We start from the raw sequence: 15,678 nt of genomic DNA on the forward strand, positions 1-15,678 counted from the left end.
CTGTAGACACACCCCGAGACAGACAGCCAGCTCAGCAGTACATCAGTACAGAGCTGGATCTCAGGCGGGGTGCAGTTACAGCCGCCACTCACTATGTACTGAATGGTGATATAAAGCTGCGTCAGTCACACTGTAGAGTCGGTGGTGGGCCAAGCTGGGGGGGTGGTCCCTCTTTCACTACCGCGCAGAGATGACACAGAGACAAGATGGAGGCAGTTACTGGGTACAACAGGTCCAAGTTTATTTCTTTACTTGCCGTTCACCTAACGGCCTCCGCAACACCCCGCACTTCTCTTCACTTGTCGGCTCTTCGATTTCAGAGCCGTTTTCACACTGTCACCAGGGACGTATTTGTACGTACCGTCCCTCCTTCAGTGTTTGACGTTCCTGACAGGTCCGTCACTGTGGCCGCCCTAGGCCCATAAACCAACAGCGCTTCCACTGGTCAGTCATGTTAAATACGGTATCCTGCACCCACTGCCACGTCTCTTCTGCGGTACCTTCCTGTCAGGACCACCCCCCTGACGTTCTCTCTCCTCAGTCCCCCTGGTCGGATTCTCCTCAGAGCACACAGACTGTCGCAGTCTTCCTGTCACCTGAGCTCCCCCTGGGGACTGGAACCTTCTGGAACCCTCCCTCAATATTTATAGCTCTCCCGGTTCCTTGAAACTGTCACTCTAACTGTCACTCCGCCCCCCATGACCAACGGTTTCTAAAGCCCTAAGCTGATGTCACGTCCTTTGCTCACACTCCACCCTGCCATCTAATGGTCATCCCAAGGTACTGCACGTCACCTACACTTTCCTAGCTGTTTCCCACTATATTACTGACACCTACCTAAACTGTGCAAACCTATCTTTCTCCATTCTGACACGTCCGTCCGTACGTCAGGTCACCTTCCCTACACTCTCCCTTCCTTTGTCCATTGTCGTCCTCGACAATCGTCAACCCTGCCTTCGTCGTTCTGAAGCTACACCTACATCCTGTTGTCGGACCAGCTGTTGAGCCACACCCACTATCTGCGGGGGCCGAACCATACTGGGAGCACTATGCTCTGAGCAGCCTACCGCTACTCACCAGCGCGCACGCCACATGACAACGTCTTTCAGATTGGGCTAGGTACACCCATATTCTCTTTATGGCGTGTACCTTCCCCTACTCTCCCCTACTGTCACCTTCCACTATCCGGTACGCCATGATCGAGGCCTCACACCTACCAGATCATTACCAGCGCCCGCCTTCCTTCTTTGGGGGTGTCCGTGGTATCGGGGACCTAACCTAGGACGGCTGTCTTTCCTACGTCATCCATCTTTTACCTTTCTTTTCATAACAGGTCATGGTCGGCGTCCCGGTCTCCCAGACCTTCTCAACTCGTAGACCCCTTTCGGATCTCAACTCTTCCTTTTGGTCCCTCGGACCTTCCCGCACTCGGACCTGTTGCATTTTACTTATGCATATTATACATCAAACAACTCTATAATAGCACAAGTACCCATTTTTATAATTTTTTTTTTTTCATTTTCTCTTGCTTTTAAAACCAAAATATAACATAACATTGCATGTCTTCTTTCCTCTTCCCCCCTTCCTGGGACCTGGACACTCCTCCGCTTTCCATATCCCCGTTCTGTCAGGTAAACATATTTTTGTATATAAAGAACATAGAAAGAAGAAAGAAAGAGAGAGAGAAAATAGTTGCATCAGTTAAACAACAACAAAACTTTTTTCTAAATGCAACTGTCCTTATAATCTGAACAACGGTGCATCGAACTCCTGACAGTCTATACCACTCTCAATGGACAGAGGTGAGGGCTCCACGGGGATACTGAGGGTGTCCATTCAAGTCCTCTTCTTTTCCATGACGGCCTCTCCTTGAGTGTGGAGCAGGTTCCACACTTCCTGCTCCCGGGCCTTTTTCTTCCTGATCACCTCCGCTTCCCACACGGAGGGAACAGCACGGGCCCTGGAGTCCGGTGGGCGGGACTCCGCTGAAAAAGACCGCAAGACAGAAACGGCCGAAGATTTCTGCGGCCCAGCAGCCGCTGGGGTCAGGTGGCAAATGGAGACAACCGGGTCCTCGGGGGCTGGAATCACAGGGCCCGCTAAGTCGGCCGCAGCCGACTCCAGCAGCGGGATAACCGCGGCCTCAGGACAGGCCGCATCCACTACTTCCAACGGAGCCGGAGTAACGGCCGATTTCAACGATGCAGCTGCTATTAGCAGGGAAAGCACAGACTCCGGGCGGGGTAGTTCGGGGACATGAGCGGGGTCCTCACTCAGCTCCGCATACACCACGGGGCCCGTGGTAACTAGGCCTTCCGGTGCGCAGGGGGCCGCGTGCTGCAGCAGAATGGTAGGGGCCGCTTGCGGAGGCACTGGTAGGGCCGGGGGTACTCTCACCTTCCCCGGCACTGCGGCCTCCGTCCCATCATCACGCGGTTTCCCCCGCAGCCTCCGTTCCTTGCTCCACTGTCCTGCGGGCCTTGCCTCCGGACTCGGGGGCTCCGCTGAGAAGTCCTCTGCTGGTATTGGTGGCAGCCGTTCTCGCTGACTCCCATCAGGCTCCGCTCCCCGGCTCAGCATCCCGCTGCCTGCCCGTAAATCTGAAGATGACTTCTGGTGCAGCTCCATCTCTCGCCGCCATTGCCACTCTAGGCGGCCGATGCCCCGACACCCGCAGCATCTCATACCATCCGTTGGGCAGCACTCGAATGGCGTCAGACAGCCGCAGCCAAGTTTTTCTTCTGTGCCACGCCTCCTGCTGGGTGGGGCGTTGACAGACCTTTCCACCCATCTGCCAGGGTCCAATATATGGAAACGTCGGTCTCCGGGCATATATTGCTTCCTTTTGGGGTACGTTGGAGGGGGTCCCAGTCCATTCTGAACAACTGCAAACACCCGGACCTCTCCTCTGCGCTGAAGTAATACCGCCATCTTGGGCAGAATCAGCTACTGCCTTGGATCCTCTGCAAGCAACACAGATCCGACACAGCGTCCCAATTTGTAATCCACAGGTCAGTAATTGGTAGTCCACAGGTGTTTATAATCCGAAATAGAGCAGTCCAAGTTTTCCTCAGTCCTTCAGTTGCAGGCCTGCCGCAGAAGATAGCGTATTAGCGGTGGCGATCCTGCCGACTACGCCAAATGTAGAGTCGGTGGTGGGCCGAGCTGGGGGGGGTGGTCCCTCTTTCACTACCGCGCAGAGATGACACAGAGACAAGATGGAGGCAGTTACTGGGTACAACAGGTCCAAGTTTATTTCTTTACTTGCCGTTCACCTAACGGCCTCCGCAACACACCGCACTTCTCTTCACTTGTCGGCTCTTCGATTTCAGAGCCGTTTTCACACTGTCACCAGGGACGTATTTGTACGTACCGTCCCTCCTTCAGTGTTTGACGTTCCTGACAGGTCCGTCACTGTGGCCGCCCTAGGCCCATAAACCAACAGCGCTTCCACTGGTCAGTCGTCGTGTTAAATACGGTATCCTGCACCCACTGCCACGTCTCTTCTGCGGTACCTTCCTGTCAGGACCACCCCCCTGACGTTCTCTCTCCTCAGTCCCCCTGGTCGGATTCTCCTCAGAGCGCACAGACTGTCGCAGTCTTCCTGTCACCTGAGCTCCCCCTGGGGACTGGAACCTTCTGGAACCCTCCCTCAATATTTATAGCTCTCCCGGTTCCTTGAAACTGTCACTCTAACTGTCACTCCGCCCCCCATGACCAACGGTTTCTAAAGCCCTAAGCTGATGTCACGTCCTTTGCTCACACTCCACCCTGCCATCTAATGGTCATCCCAAGGTACTGCACGTCACCTACACTTTCCTAGCTGTTTCCCACTATATTACTGACACCTACCTAAACTGTGCAAACCTATCTTTCTCCATTCTGACACATCCGTCCGTACGTCAGGTCACCTTCCCTACACTCCCCCTTCCTTTGTCCATTGTCGTCCTCGACAATCGTCAACCCTGCCTTCGTCGTTCTGAAGCTACACCTACATCCTGTTGTCGGACCAGCTGTTGAGCCACACCCACTATCTGAGGGGGCCGAACCATACTGGGAGCACTATGCTCTGAGCAGCCTACCGCTACTCACCAGCGCACACGCCACATGACAACGTCTTTCAGATTGGGCTAGGTACACCCATATTCTCTTTATGCGTGTACCTTCCCCTACTCTCCCCTACTGTCACCTTCCACTATCCGGTACGCCATGATCGAGGCCTCACACCTACCAGATCATTACCAGCGCCCACCTTCCTTCTTTGGGGGTGTCCGTGGTATCGGGGACCTAACCTAGGACGGCTGTCTTTCCTACGTCATCCATCTTTTACCTTTCTTTTCATAACAGGTCATGGTCGGCGTCCCGGTCTCCCAGACCTTCTCAACTCGTAGACCCCTTTCGGATCTCAACTCTTCCTTTTGGTCCCTCGGACCTTCCCGCACTCGGACCTGTTGCATTTTACTTATGCATATTATACATCAAACAACTCTATAATAGCACAAGTACCCATTTTTATAATTTTTTTTTTTTCATTTTCTCTTGCTTTTAAAACCAAAATATAACATAACATTGCATGTCTTCTTTCCTCCTCCCCCCTTCCTGGGACCTGGACACTCCTCCGCTTTCCATATCCCCGTTCTGTCAGGTAAACATATTTTTGTATATAAAGAACATAGAAAGAAGAAAGAAAGAGAGAGAAAATAGTTGCATCAGTTAAACAACAACAAAACTTTTTTCTAAATGCAACTGTCCTTATAATCTGCACAACGGTGCATCGAACTCCTGACAGTCTATACCACTCTCAATGGACAGAGGTGAGGGCTCCACGGGGATACTGAGGGTGTCCATTCAAGTCCTCTTATTTTCCATGATGGCCTCTCCTTCAGTGTGGAGCAGGTTCCACACTTCCTGCTCCCGGGCCTTTTTCTTCCTGATCACCTCCGCTTCCCACACGGAGGGAACAGCACGGGCCCTGGAGTCCGGTGGGCGGGACTCCGCTGAAAAAGACCGCAAGACAGAAACGGCCGAAGATTTCTGCGGCCCAGCAGCCGCTGGGGTCAGGTGGCAAATGGAGACAACCGGGTCCTCGGGGGCTGGAATCACAGGGCCCGCTAAGTCGGCCGCAGCCGACTCCAGCAGCGGCATAACCGCGGCCTCAGGACAGGTCGCATCCACTACTTCCAACGGAGCCGGAGTAACGGCCGATTTCAATGATGCAGCTGCTATTAGCAGGGAAAGCACAGACTCCGGGCGGGGTAGTTCGGGGACATGAGCGGGGTCCTCACTCAGCTCCGCATACACCACGGGGCCCGTGGTAACTAGGCCTTCCGGTGCGCAGGGGGCCGCGTGCTGCAGCAGAATGGTAGGGGCCGCTTGCGGAGGCACTGGTAGGGCCGGGGGTACTCTCACCTTCCCCGGCGCTGCGGCCTCTGTCCCATCATCACGCGGTTTCCCCCGCAGTCTCCGTTCCTTGCTCCACTGTCCTGCGGGCCTTGCCTCCGGACTCGGGGGCTCCGCTGAGAAGTCCTCTGCTGGTATTGGTGGCAGCCGTTCTCGCTGACTCCCCTCAGGCTCCGCTCCCCGGCTCAGCATCCCGCTGCCTGCCCGTAAATCTGAAGATGACTTCTGGTGCAGCTCCATCTCTCGCCGCCATTGCCACTCTAGGCGGCCGATGCCCCGACAACCGCAGCATCTCATACCATCCGTTGGGCAGCACTCGAATGGCGTCAGACAGCCGCAGCCAAGTTTTTCTTCTGTGCCACGCCTCCTGCTGGGTGAGACGTTGGCAGACCTTTCCACCCATCTGCCAGGGTCCAATATATGGAAACGTCGGTCTCCGGGCATATATTGCTTCCTTTTGGGGTACGTTGGAGGGGGTCCCAGTCCATTCTGAACAACTGCAAACACCCGGACCTCTCCTCTGCGCTGAAGTAATACCGCCATCTTGGGCAGAATCAGCTACTGCCTTGGATCCTCTGCAAGCAACACAGATCCGACACAGCGTCCCAATTTGTAATCCACAGGTCAGTAATTGGTAGTCCACAGGTGTTTATAATCCGAAATAGAGCAGTCCAAGTTTTCCTCAGTCCTTCAGTTGCAGGCCTGCCGCAGAAGATAGCGTATTAGCGGCGGCTATCCTGCCGACTACGCCAAATGTAGAGTCGGTGGTGGGCCGAGCTGGGGGGGGGTGGTCCCTCTTTCACTACCGCGCAGAGATGACACAGAGACAAGATGGAGGCAGTTACTGGGTACAACAGGTCCAAGTTTATTTCTTTACTTGCCGTTCACCTAACGGCCTCCGCAACACACCGCACTTCTCTTCACTTGTCGGCTCTTCGATTTCAGAGCCGTTTTCACACTGTCACCAGGGACGTATTTGTACGTACCGTCCCTCCTTCAGTGTTTGACGTTCCTGACAGGTCCGTCACTGTTGCCGCCCTAGGCCCATAAACCAACAGCGCTTCCACTGGTCAGTCATGTTAAATACGGTATCCTGCACCCACTGCCATGTCTCTTCTGCGGTACCTTCCTGTAAGGACCACCCCCCTGACGTTCTCTCTCCTCAGTCCCCCTGGTTGGATTCTCCTCAGAGCGCACAGACTGTCGCAGTCTTCCTGTCACCTGAGCTCCCCCTGGGGACTGGAACCTTCTGGAACCCTCCCTCAATATTTATAGCTCTCCCGGTTCCTTGAAACTGTCACTCTAACTGTCACTCCGCCCCCCATGACCAACGGTTTCTAAAGCCCTAAGCTGATGTCACGTCCTTTGCTCACACTCCACCCTGCCATCTAATGGTCATCCCAAGGTACTGCACGTCACCTACACTTTCCTAGCTGTTTCCCACTATATTACTGACACCTACCTAAACTGTGCAAACCTATCTTTCTCCATTCTGACACGTCCGTCCGTACGTCAGGTCACCTTCCCTACAACACCTCTATGACTGAAAGCTGGAGGCTACAGATTAACCCCATATCTGCAGGTTAATAGTGTTTTCTTTAATATGACAGGCTACCTTTAATGTTATTTTTCCCTCCTTAGTGGTACCGTGTATATATATATATATATATATATATATATATCTCTATCTATCAAGGCGGAAACTTCAGGTGGTAAAATAAAGTCCAAGAATTTTTATTGCAGATAATTTAAAAAATCCAGAGTTCAGTAACAAGATGCAGACATAATGCTGAACGGAGAGAGAGGCCGTGAAGAAGGCGGCAGTTGTTACAGCTGAAACGCGTAGTCCGTTCAGCATTATGTCTGCATCTTGTTACTGAACTCTGGATTTTTTAAATTATCTGCAATATATATATATTTTATTTTTTTATTTTTTCAATTAAACTACCTAGTGAAAACCAGTCTTTGTCTAACTTCTTTATTTCGTACTTTTATATTTAAAAAAATATGTGACCTTGGGTTACTCGATTACTCTGTGCACATAAAATACCATTATTCTCAGCAGCACGTGTCCTGTTTACTTAGGAGTTTAAAAATAATTTCATCTGCTAGACTAGCGTTTTTCTCGTTAATTGGGTTAATGCCTGCATGTTTAGACTAACCGATAATTGGGAAATTACCATTCCTAGAAATCCTTGTTCCCGATTATCACCAAGTGTTAATGAGCTCTTACTTTGTAAGGCTAGCCATACACCTTAAACAGCTGTCGGCCAAGTGGGCAAATATCTCACCAAACCCCTGTATACACACTTAGCCAAGCGTATATGTATCAGTAGAAAGCACCCGGAGCAAGGCTTTCCTGGCAGTATTATCTCCTTTCTAACCCTCTACCTTTCTCCCTTCTACTTTCCCTTATGAGAAGAAATGAAATCCAACTGCCCAATCCTTATAGCAACCGAAATCTGCTAGCATGGGGTAGTTGGAGAGTTCCCATACACATTTACCACTCTTGTTAAAATCAATGAGTTTGGCCAATATACATCTAATTTGTAAGGGTTATTCCCTTTTTGGCCTATCTCCTTCTAGGCTACGACCGTTGGAGGTGGGGCTACAAGAATATTCGAAAACAGCTGCGCTACGGCATTTCCATAGAGATTTGTGTAAAGGCCATATTACACACAACGATATTGTGAACGATATCGTTGCAATGTCACCAGTTTGGTGACATTGCAGTGATGTCAAAACGACATTGTTGCATGTGACATGTAGCAACGATCAACGATCAGTTGGCTGATCGTTAATCGTTGCCTAATGGTCTAGGCCATAATTCTATCGTTGGTCTCCCGCTGGGCAACACACATTGCTGCGTGTGACAGTGAGAGGCCGGAGTCACACTGGCGAGGAATACGGGAGAGTGAGAGGCGCTAAAAGCACGCATTAGACACGGACAAATGATTCTCTATGGGGTCACTCGCACCAGGCGTATATTTCTCCTCAGTATCCTACGCTCCGTGCCACTCGCAGCATGCTGCGATTGTCAGCGTACTACGCCCGTAGTACACCAATGCAAGTCTATGGGTGCTCAAAAAATACGGATTACACACGGACCACACATGTGACTTGCGAGAAATACGCACCAGGTGTCTTTTAGAAACCCTGTCATAGGGCTCCATTATATGTCCATTTTGCAAGCCTGCGAGAAAATCTCGCCATACGGATGCCATAAGGATTGCATACGGATGCTGACATGCGCAAAATACGCGACCACACCTTGATTACGGATGACATACGGAGCACTATTTAGGGGTCTGTCATCCGTATTACGCATGTAAAATACTGACCGTATTTTGCGCAGGTTAGTGTGACTCCAGCCAGAGACCAACGATCAGCGACTCTGGGAGCTGGTATCCAGGGTAAACAGAGGGTAACTAAGAGCCACTTGGCGCTTAGATACCCGCTATCTACCCTGGATACCAGCTTGCTCGCTGGTCCTGATCTCTGGTGGGTCTGTCTATGTGACAGCTCACCAGCGATCAACTAACTATGTCCCATCGATCCCATCCCTGTCGGATCGTTGGTGGGATCGCTGGGACATTGAAGCGTGTAACGGGGCCCTTAATGTCACTGCGCAACCCCTGGAAAGGCTGAAATGGGAATAACCCTTTAATCCTGCCTGTAATGATAGCTAGGTTACTGTTCATCCCGTCTCACAAAGAGAAAAGTCATCTCTACAGTGCATGCTGTACAAACACTATATATATTGAATGTAAATGTGGAGATTGCGCTACATAGTCCCGTTTGCGCCATTGTCATTACTTGCTTGTATGATTAAAGCGCTAACACAATGAAGCCATTGCATTTGCATTCATTCATTTAAATATTTATTTTAGCAAAGTTAATTAATTTTCTTTCCCCCCAGCAGACAATGCAATCACACTGCTCTCCATACAACTCCTGCAGTCTGAAGTAAAGAGGACAAGCAGAGATAACAATCATTGCTGACAGTTGCCGGAAGCATCACCAAATTATTAACACCACATTTCAGTACATTTTGTTTTCATTCTTAGGTTTTCACTTTTTGCAAAGAAAATCATATTCACAGCTCCAGAAATGATTATTATTAAAGACTATTGGGAATTCGGTATAATTATGATTTTTTTTCCCATAATATTTATACTAAATACCAGTTAAGTAAGTAAAATTAGCCTCTAGGATATCTAGAAGATTTTTCAGTCTGTCTCAGCAGCAGCCACAAGGGAAAACTAGGTGCAAATACAAATTTGTATTGTAAGGGTTCCAATGGATTGTAATGAATAAGAAAATGCTCACACAAGAATTGAATTTACTAAATTGATTTACTATATAAATGATAAGATTAAAATATAAAGCTATAAATACATATGCATTAATCAGAAACAGGCATTATTCATACATTACATTATTCAGATAGTCTCATCTCAGTGTCCTCTCTGGTCTGTCACATCTCTTTCTCTGTGTCTCGTATATGACTTGACTTGGAGCGGTATAAACTTGTTATTTAGTGAGCTCCTCAAGTGGAGCCTATAGTCAGCCAGATGCTATAATTAAAGGGACTACATCACCAGATTTTTTGCTACCTCAACTGAGAGCAGTATAATGCAGGAGGGGAGCCCCTGATTCCAATGAAATATCACTTAGATTACTGGGTGCAGCAGTTATGATAAGAGTTTTTAGATATAGCAGAGCTTAGAAATCTGCCCTCACTCACAAAACAGCTTTCTCACATTGTATATTGAGCTGCTTATCAGAGGAGGGAGCGTGGTCGGACCAGGGCTCACAGGCGCTGTAGTCCAGGTAGGAATGATCTCCTGGTGATAAAACATTCATTGTATTGAAACAACAGCACACATACTAATAAGTGACACATCCCTGCAATCTGTGTCTCAGCCCATACATCATGCTGCCATCAGATTACACAGGAAAAACCTGCAGACCGATTCACTTTAAAGGAGTTTTCAATTTTTATTCTTTATTTGTTTTTTTCTATTTCCTTTCAATTTCATTGATTGCTTGCACATAAAAATAACAAATACAGCGCAGGCTCAATTACTGGGATCAGTAGTGATTGCAATATAGTTGGCACAAGACTGCTGAGCGCAATGACTGATTGCAGCAGCTATCACATGATGTCAATGTGACGTCACCCCTGCAAAGATATAAGCAAAGACCGGAGGCAGGAGCAGAGAACCAGTGCTGGAGTGGCAGTGGTTAAGTACAGCTCTATTTGTTATTTTTATGTTCAAAAAGCCACTGGAATAAAATGGAGGCTACTTTACTTGTACAGTTGCTTATGAAGGACAAATAAATGGGAAGCACTTCTCCTGGTGCAGATAATGGAGGCACTTTAGCTGTCATGATGGCAGACCCTTCACTATTGTGCCCAAAGCACAATTTTAGGTCTTGTAGCTGAATATGAGTAATATGTTAGTATAAATGTGTACAGCTTCTTTTTGCTCACAATGGATTTGCCTACACTTCTTTGTGCTCCGTATGAATGGAAATTCCTAAATTCTTAGTTCCTAATATTACACAAAGTAGTCACAGTGAAAAAGTAACATGGCCTAAAAGATACAGACACAATGATCTACAGTATCATAAGAAGATTACATTGTACAGTTGTGGCCAAAAGTATTGACACCCCTGCAATTCTGTCAGATAACACTCAGTTTCTTCCTGAAAATGATTGCAAACACAAATTCTTTGGTATTATTATCTTCATTTAATTTGTCTTAAATGAAAAAACACAAAAGAGAATGAAGCAAAAAGTAAAACATTGATCATTTCACACAAAACTCCAAAAATGGGCCAGACAAAAGTATTGGCACCCTCAGACTAATACTTGGTTGCACAACCTTTAGCCAAAATAACTGCGACCAACCGCTTCCGGTAACCATCAATGAGTTTCTTACAATGCTCTTCTGGAATTTTAGACCATTCTTCTTTGGCAAACTGCTCCAGGTCCCTGATATTAGAAGGGTGCCTTCTCCAAACTGCCATTTTTAGATCTCTCCACAGGTGTTCTATGGGATTCAGGTCTGGACTCATTGCTGGCCACCTTAGAAGTCTCCAGTGCTTTCTCTCAAACCATTTTCTAGTGCTTTTTGAAGTGTGTTTTGGGTCATTGTCCTGCTGGAAGACCCATGACCTCTGAGGGAGACCCAGCTTTCTCACACTGGGCCCTACATTATGCAGCAAAATTTGTAGGTAGTCTTCAGACTTCATAATGCCATGCACACGGTCAAGCAGTCCAGTGCCAGAGGCAGCAAAGAAACCCCAAAACATCAGGGAACCTCCGCCATGTTTGACTGTAGGGACCGTGTTCTTTTCTTTGAATGCCTATTTTTTTCTCCTGTAAACTCTATGTTGATGCCTTTGCCCAAAAAGCTCTACTTTTGTCTCATCTGACCAGAGAACATTCTTCCAAAACGTTTTAGGCTTTTTCAGGTAAGTTTTGGCAAACTCCAGCCTGGCTTTTTTATGTCTCGGGGTAAGAAGTGGGGTCTTCCTGGGTCTCCTACCATACAGTCCCTTTTCATTCAGACGCCGATGGATACTACGGGTTGACACTGTTGTACCCTCGGACTGCAGGGCAGCTTGAACTTGTTTGGATGTTAGTCGAGGTTCTTTATCCAACATCCGCACAATCTTGTGTTGAAATCTCTTGTCAATTTTTCTTTTCCATCCACGTCTTGGGAGGTTAGCCACAGTGCCATGGGCTTTAAACTTCTTGATGACACTGCGCACGGTAGACACAGGAACATTCAGGTCTTTGGAGATGGACTTGTAGCCTTGAGATTGCTCATGCTTCCTCACAATTTGGTTTCTCAAGTCCTCAGACAGTTTTTTGGTCTTCTTTCTTTTCTCCATGCTCAATGTGGTACACACAAGGACACAGGACAGAGGCTGAGTCAACTTTAATCCATGTCAACTGGCTGCAAGTGTGATTTAGTTATTGCCAACACCTGTTAGGTGCCACACGTAAGTTACAGGTACTGTTAATTACACAAATGAGAGAAGCATCACATGATTTTTCGAACAGTGCCAATACTTTTGTCCACCCTCTTTTTTATGTTTAGTGTGGAATTATATCCAATTTGGCTTTAGGACAATTCTTGTTGTGTTTTTTCATTTAAGACAAATTAAATGAAGATAATAATACCAAAGAATTTGTGTTTGCAATCATTTTCAGGAAGAAACTGAGTATTATCTGACAAAATTGCAGGGGTGTCAATACTTTTGGCCACAACTGTATATGCTGAAACAGAAACTTTTACCTTTATTTTCCTCGTAGTTATGTTTTCTTCTGATGACCCGCTCCCTTTTCTTCTGTGATTCTTCTGGGAGGGAAGAGCACCTACTCTCTTAAAAACATGACTGGTGTAAATATAAATTTACAGACATAAAAACAAAAATATTTTGTAAGTCAGCTCTTTAATAGTTAAAAGCTCTTGTATATTGCAACCTTTTCATGCTGTTGGTGCTACATCCCATGCCAAGCGATTTTTATACTGGAACCATGATCAGTACAGACAACTGACACTGCATTCCTCTATATCCACTGCTTGCTGAACCACTGGATTCCTTCTCCTATGGACAATAGTAATTTCCACACTCTCTTTGGATTCCTAGACAGCCCTGTGATTCAATACCTTCATATTGTCAGGACTCTGTTGTCAGATATCCCGGGGCCAGGGGCTCCTACCCTATCCTTAACTCTAGGGTGTGCCCTAGCTATCGCTGTTCCCCGGATTACTACTAATGGTGAAGACGCCGGGGCCACGTACCTTGGTGAGGTCCTGAACCTGCCCTTAGTCTGTTCACTCAAACCAACCAGGGAAGAAGGGAGTAATTGTGTACTGTAGTATACCAACCAGACTAACAAGGTAATAGGTATACGGATAAATAAAAATGCCAATCATAGAAATATAGTTTCACAAACAGAGGGGAGTGAAGGAAGGGAAAAATAAAAGCAGAAGAAGAGGATTTGCACACATCTAAAACCAAGCAACAGTCTTTAGATAAATCCACCAAATGCATCCTCAAACAACAAAACTCCAGCTCCTAAACCATGTAGCATGAAGCTAACTCTGGCAATGCTTGCCTGCCAGAGGTCAGTATACACCGTATAGAAGAGGGGAGTGGAAAACACTGAACAGCTGAGAGCATCAATGCAGGCAAGCTTCCAGGAGCTCTCAGCAGAACAGATTAACCCCTGAACTGCTAGAAGAAACCTGCACTGTTTAATAAGAAGGTGAAGTGCTACTAATCAGTGCAGGAGTGGGAGAAATCAAACAGCGGTCTTCTGGCTCCTGGCTGTCTCGGTAAACCTGTGACACATATACTGCTATACTTGCATATTCTGCATTTTCTTCACCAAAGAAAGAGATTGTACCCTCACCCTATTCATAGCCTGACAAAAGGATACATTACCTGAAACATTGCTTTGTTTCACTCTGCAGTATAATAACTTTCTTTGGATATGTGAGTTGAAAATTAAAAGCATGAAAAAATAATATTCTGTTTCGTACCGGTTCTTGGTGTGCTGTTCCTTTATACAATAATAACTTTCTCACAAATGATGTGCTGTCCGCACTGATGTCACTAGTCTAATATAGACCCTCAGCCGTCTTCACTTTTTATTGGCGCCTCTCCGGTCAGGTGCCATCTTGTGACTGCAACTTGTCACTGACCGAAAGATAGATGTAACGGTCACAAGCTCTCAGTGTATGCCTATGAGAGACCCTCGTTCTGGCCCCGCTCTGGCTCTCATTGACTTAAATTGAAAAGTGATCTCCGTATCACCCAGCAAACACTGGAACGCTCCAGCAGGTCGTAAACTGCTGGAGACTGACGGTATCGGTGCTGATAGAAGGTGAAGACGGCGTCAGGTAAGTATCAGGCTAGAGTGAGGGACCTTAGATTAGAAGCACCATTCCAGCGCTGCAATAAAAAGAAATGCTGGAGTGGTGCTTTAAGTGTTTTGAGCTAAATGATGATAATTGAAAAGAATTATCTGATTCTAGGAGGGCAAGCCAAGCCAATAGCTAGCCAAAACATGTAAAGGAATCTGGATTATTATTTTAGCCACGTACCTGTTCAACGATGTCTTGCATCAAGCTAATTGATGTGATTTGCTGGATCTTCGCTTTAAATCAAATGTCTAATAACTTTTTCTGCTTGTGTGATTATACTGCCTCTTCACGTCTATGCATCACTGGTCAAAAGAAGAACAATTTATCTAAATATTGTCTCCACCGTTCTATGTTACATTTATATATTAAAGGGAATAACTCCACCAGAAAGAACATCATCTGTAAGTCATTGTACTGCAATCTCTTACATGTTCTGCAGGACTGGCATCTACCACTGTATGGTCACCATATGGCGGTAATGTCAGTGTTGGTCTTGGTATAAAGATTATTTTCAGTAACAGCACCGTCATCTGCTGAGGTTCTCCCACATCCACTATTGGGGTGCATCACCATAAATGTATTCAGGTTTACCTGGTTAGGGTCCACGTAGACATTTCACGACCCCAGAACAATACCCTTAGCCAAGCCTCAGGATTATACAATAGGTCATTTTCTGATAACATATTCTCTTTAATAACAGTAGTGGTGATAGTAGCAGTTATGTATAAAAGTGATGGTGGTGGTAGTAATAATCATAGCGGTAGTGGTGCGGGCAGTGATGGCAGCAGCCATTCTTGACAGTAGTAGTAATTAATGGTGGTATTAGTTTATTGATTCTAAATGTATATTATTCTAGGGTGAAAATGTGTATCATAGTGGAAACACTCTGTGCTAAAAACAGTGGTGTTTGCTTATTGCAAGCATTCGTTCCCTCCAAACCAGGAATGTATATTACAAACCACACTTTTCTGCAATGGAATGCAGCGTTTCTGTTACAAGCCTCCCCATCTGCGCTCATTCATCCAATGCTCCGGCTCATGAAATACAATATCCTCGCTAGACTGATACGTTGGTCTAGTGACAGTTATCACACCCCGTAAAGTACACAGCAGAGCTACAAACCACACCATCCTACTCAATGGAAGGTAATACTTTTCTTGTCACTTACTGGAGACCATAAGATATCAAATGGGGTAAATTACATGGTTATTAATCTTATGGTTGTTATCAAATATAATCCTTTATTTATGCGCCTTTTTTAACTATTTTTTTTTTTTCTAGTTCTCTCTAAATTCTAGTATTAACAATGCCGGAGTCTCCTTTCTTA

At 46.8% G+C, this 15,678-nt stretch overlaps 1 protein-coding gene across 8 annotated transcripts in view; it reads right to left on the reverse strand.

The window, feature by feature from the left end:
- Positions 1–15,678, reverse strand: part of LOC141057355 (uncharacterized) — a 192,447-nt gene that overhangs the window by 55,431 nt on the left and 121,338 nt on the right. For 6 of the 8 annotated variants that reach the window (XM_073553935.1, XM_073553934.1, XM_073553933.1 and 3 more), the window contains 2 exons: positions 14,532–14,653; positions 12,714–12,800 (listed from right to left, as the gene is read on the reverse strand). In XM_073553935.1, coding sequence (XP_073410036.1) covers positions 12,714–12,800; positions 14,532–14,552 — 108 coding nt within the window. In that variant the 5' untranslated portion in view covers positions 14,553–14,653. The remainder of the gene's footprint in view (positions 1–12,713; positions 12,801–14,531; positions 14,654–15,678) is intronic. The other 2 variants (XM_073553940.1, XM_073553939.1) reach the window with 1 other exon arrangement.

Source organism: Dendrobates tinctorius, unplaced genomic scaffold (assembly GCF_039654945.1).
Source record: "Dendrobates tinctorius isolate UK_male_01 unplaced genomic scaffold, ASM3965494v1 ptg000203l, whole genome shotgun sequence".
Taxonomy (NCBI): Eukaryota; Metazoa; Chordata; class Amphibia; order Anura; family Dendrobatidae; genus Dendrobates; species Dendrobates tinctorius.